Consider the following 5,078-nt stretch of genomic DNA (forward strand, 5'->3'; position numbering starts at 1 on the left):
AAGTTTTATTATTTTGCACTATGGTCCCTTGGGTTTGGTTGAGGATCAAGAGTGGATAAAACTATAGTTTAGGGATCAAAATGCACATGTTATGTACTTTAAACGATCTACGAAACGTTAACGCGTGAAACACAATAAAGACAAAATCGTGTAACATAATTAATACCTTGACGTAATAAATAATATTCGGTTACAAGACGGAAAAATAAAACAAATACAATTATAAAAGAGAAAGAAAAAAAAAGACGAATGTCACAATCCTCAAGGTATAAAAGGGTACAAAATTTACGACATTGAACACGGAAAAATTATCACGTCTCGTGATGTTCGGTTTGTAGAAGATCAGTTTCCTTTTGAAGCAATCAAGTTGAGAGTAAATAGCCCACAAAATTTTGAGTCACCTCCTATTGATGAAGAATATTAATTCCTTATTTAATAAGCCCACCAAAGAAACCGAAAGTGAACCAGAAAGTACTCTGGAATCTCATCCCAATAACGAGACAGGTAGCACGGGTCTGGAAGAGCAATCCGATGTTCAAAACCTAGAACAAGAAACCGTGGCTCAAATTCCAGAACCAGAAACTATAGTTCACAACCCAGAACCAAAAACTGTGGTTCACGACTCAGAACAAAGAATTACGGTTCATGATCCAGAACTACAGCCCATTGCACCAACTAGTTCTCACGAGGAACAAATTTTAGAACTGACCAGCAGTGAGAGTGTTGGCAACATAAGAGAGAAAAGAAACACTTCTCATCCGAAGTGGTTCGAAGGCTTTGATATCAAGCTAGCTACCACCATCCATTGACCACTCACGCACCATAACCAATCGATCTTCATCCACGATACATCCCCTTTCTAGTTATTTATCTTATGAAAAATTCTCCAATTGTCATAAAGCGTTTTTAGCGGCCATCACTTGTAACGACGAGCCAAAATACTTTTACCTAGCCGTGAAAAATAAAAATTGGGTCGAGGCCATGAAAAGAGAAATTGAGGTTCTTGAGGAGAATAAAACGTGGACTTTGGAAAATCTTCCCGATAGGAAATGTGTCATTGATTCCAAGTGGGTCTATAAAATCAAATATAAACCAAATGGAGAAATTGAAAGATACAAAGCGCGGTGGGTGGAGAAGGGTTTCACGCAAATGGAAGGGGTTGATTTCCATGAAACATTTGCTCCCGTTGCAAAACTTGTGACGGTAAGAGCTCTTCTTGCGGTTGCAGTAAAAAGAGATTGGGCAATACATCAGCTCGACGTAAATAATGCCTTCTTACATGGAGACTTGGATGAAGAAGTGTATATGAAAATTCCTCAAGGTTTTCCTAAAAAAAGGTGATACGAGAGTGTGTCGACTACGTAAGTCTCTTTATGGACTAAAGCAGGCTTCTCGAAACTGGTACCACAAGTTTACTACAGCTTTGATTGAGTTCGGTTACACTCAGTCTAAGGCCTAAGGCTGATCATTCATTATTTAGATTTGTTTCCGAAAATTCATTTGTTTCTATATTAATTTATGTGGACGATGCTATTGTTGTCGGAAATGATGCTAAAAAAAATTAAACAAACCAAAATATATTTAAATGACCGATTCAGTATCAAAGACTTGGGGTCTTTAAAGTATTTTTTGGGAATCGAGGTGACTCGCACATCTGATGGGATGGTTCTAAGCCAACGAAAATATACGTTGGATATTCTTGAAGATAGTGGGCAACTCGGATGTCGTTCCAGTCATTTTCCAATGGAACAAAATTTGAAACTTGATCAGTGCACGGAAAGTGAAAAGACAGATGCCTCCCAATATTGTCAGTTAATAGGGAGATTGTTATATTTACAGGCAACGAGACCGGATATTGCATATTCGGTTAATATTCTGAGTCAATTTGTCTTCGACCCTTGACAAGAACATATGGAGGCAGCCGTTCGCATACTTGGGTATTTAAAATCTGCACCAGGACATGGTACTTTTTTTTTTCCAAAAGGAGACTTGAATCTTATTGCTTATCGTGATGCTGACTGGTTGGGTTGTCCTTTTACACGTCGGTCACGGACAGGTTATTTGTTGATGCTTGGAGGTGCTCCTGTGTCATGGAAAACCAAAAAGCAGTCTGTCGTCTCTCGTTCCTCTACTGAAGCCGAGTAGCTATGGGTAGCACAGTGAGTGAGGTATTGTGGGTAAGGTGGTTATTGAAAGATTTCCAGGTTCATTGTATGAAGGCCACCCCTTTGTATTGTGACAATCTTGCAGCCAAACATTGCTAATAATCCGATTTTTCATGAACGTACAAAACACGTAGGGATGGATTGTTGTTTCGTCAGAGAAAGAGTTGAGTCGAAGGAGATTTTTGCCGCTTTATAATGGTACTAAACAACAGATTGCTGACCTTTTCAAAAAACCTTTGGGTACACAACAATTACGTATATTGCTTGACAAGCTAGGTGCTCGTGATCTACATACTCCAGCTTCAGAGGGAATATTGGAGTTTGAAATTAATTAATTTCATCATCATCATCATCATCATCATCATCATCATATTTTAAAGATGGGCTTAAAAGCCTTTTGTTTTTCTATTAGGTTGCAGTGATATAGCCTCCATATGATGATTTGCTTTTTGAAGTTTTTTATTGAAAAACAGAAATAAACCTTTCCTTTGAGATAGAAACTTTTTCTCATCTTATACTTGCATAGGAATCACTCCCCTTTAATAGCAACTAACTAGTTACTACTGATGAGAGGCCTATTGCTGTTGATGCATGGCTGGTTCATGTTGATAGCATAAGTTACTTATGATTATAGAACTAACTACAAGCCAAGCTACTACAGATTACATTTACTACCGACAACATATTTGTGATGATCATAGTTTTTACTCATGGATTAGTTTATATTGTGATCACAAGTTACTAGCAAAGCTACTAGATCAGACGAAAAATTTTTACGGCTTTCAACATGGTAATTGAATTCCGGCTTGCCGAACCTACCATGGATAAGGCCCCTTGAATCCTGAGTTCTTTGGTACCAAAAAATCAGAAGTCATGAACAAACTAGCACCCCAGACCTCTTAAGTTTTACCATTGTTTACTTGGATTTCCATTTGATATTTAAGTAAACCCCAACTAGCTTAAATGGCACAATGACTCTAAAATCATCAACATTTAATATATAACAGGCAGGCATACTACACGCTAGCTATTAATAAATTGAGGTTTATTAAAACAGATGAAGATCAAGATAATAACATCATGAATAGGTACTAATTAATTCAAAAACAATTGTTAGTACTCAAAACACCTACTTAAGAACAAAATAATATCAAACAGATAATAACATCAAGACCACTAATTCAAAAACAATTGTTATAAGTAATCCACAAAATCCTAAAATCAAACTGAAAAAACCTCAGCAACCGCCACCGCAAGACATCATCAAATCACTGATCGATCAACAAGTGCTCCTCTAACCAAACCAGTTCCAAAGCCAAACCCCATACTAGAAGTTCCAAACCCAAACCCCATACTAGCGCATCTGCGAGGTGGAACAACCGGCCGCGGCCGTCGTGGATAATAAACATATCCAGCCTCCTGTTGCTCCCAAGGCGGATACCCGGAAGTCATCCCCATCCCCATCCCACGAGGAGCCATAAACTTCTCCCCAAACTCATATTTGAAACATAAAACCCCATTCGATTTACCGAACGGCCTTCTAACCTGATAACTAGCAGTCTGAACCTCCTTCCCGTTACCCTTAAAACCTTCAAGAAGCTCCTTAACCGGAACACGAACCTCTCCTAAATTCGTCCCACCGAACATCCCCTCTGCCTTTATCTTAACAACCAGCGAGGAGACTTCTTCATCGATAGCAAACTTCATGGGAGCGTTCCATGTGGGGTTGGAATCACCGTGCTTGTCCGTGCTGGTTCTTTGCTTTTGCTCTTTGCCTCCGGTGATGAAAACCACCGCGTAGACGAGCATGCTGCCTGTGAATCTTGATTTCTTGAGGTCGTTTGCCGAGACGAGAGTGAGGCTTAAGTTTCGGTACTCCATCATGCTAATCACACAACACAAGATTACAACAATAGTTTAACAAACAAAGGAAACTAAACCACCTACTTATAAGAAATAATAATGCTTTGCATGTAAGCAACCTATCCTATCCGAATACGAATTGTGAAATTTGAACTACGAACTCATTTTAATTAAATTAAAATAATTCAGATTTTAACTTTTAGACCTCCGTCTTTATAACTTTTATGATTCGTTCGTAAACCACCCCTTAAGACCAAAACCGTATCACCCTTCTTCGAGTTGATGACTTAGTCGGCTTTACGGTCGGTGTTGGATCCATGCTTGAAAGTTGAGATCTTGAGGAATTGTGGTAGAATTTTAAATTTATAGGGAAACTTGAACCGACTCTAGGGGTATTGATGTATTTTGCATTTATTATATTATAGTTTTGCTAATTCCTACAGTTTTGGGAGACGCCTAATAGTGTACTCATACCGATTTACCACACCTATACCCGAATTTTATGGCATAGGTATGGGTATCAGTACGGGTACGAGTACTTTACGTACAGTACTCGCTTTGGTATCACTTTTTTTTTTTAAATTCAATAATAATCTGGATATCACGGAACACAACCAAACAATCTTTTCTGTTTCAACTTAATAAGAGATTAACAAACAAAGACCCTATTTATAATAACCTATATGAGTAAAGTGTCAAAATCGTCCCTGAGGTTTGGTCACATTTACGAATTTCGTCTAAAAATATTTTTTTCCGCAATTAGACCTTCGATTTTTCCTTACCGTTGCCAATTTTGTCCAAATTTTTAACTCGGTCTAGATACAACGTTAACTCTGGGGTCCAATTTCGGTATTATTATTATTATTATTATTATTATTATTATTATTATTATTATTATTATTATTATGTGTTTGTTCAATGACATATATAACATCTCACGATTCCTATATTTGAATCCAATATAGTATTTGTTTATTTATTCTTCTTTATTTTTAGTCATATAAAGGGTTTAGCTCAGTGTAATAATAATAATAATAATAATAATAAACA

General features: G+C 37.3%; 1 protein-coding gene across 1 annotated transcript; it reads right to left on the reverse strand.

The window, feature by feature from the left end:
* Positions 1-3,428: 3,428 nt before the first annotated feature.
* On the reverse strand, positions 3,429-4,046 carry LOC143619775 (protein SRC2-like). Its single transcript, XM_077091625.1, has one exon. The coding sequence runs from the start codon at positions 4,044-4,046 to the stop codon at positions 3,429-3,431; it is 618 nt and encodes a 205-aa protein (XP_076947740.1).
* Between the last annotated feature and the right edge of the window lie 1,032 nt (positions 4,047-5,078).

Source organism: Bidens hawaiensis, unplaced genomic scaffold (genome assembly GCF_021521415.1).
Source record: "Bidens hawaiensis isolate Kalapana, Puna unplaced genomic scaffold, B.hawaiensis_p1.1 tig00002507_1, whole genome shotgun sequence".
NCBI classification, from domain to species: domain Eukaryota; kingdom Viridiplantae; phylum Streptophyta; class Magnoliopsida; order Asterales; family Asteraceae; genus Bidens; species Bidens hawaiensis.

What these genes read in the sequence shown, in the direction of transcription:
- LOC143619775 (XM_077091625.1), bottom strand. Translation starts at nt 4,046, where the DNA reads ATGGAGTACCGAAACTTAAGCCTCACTCTCGTCTCGGCAAACGACCTC.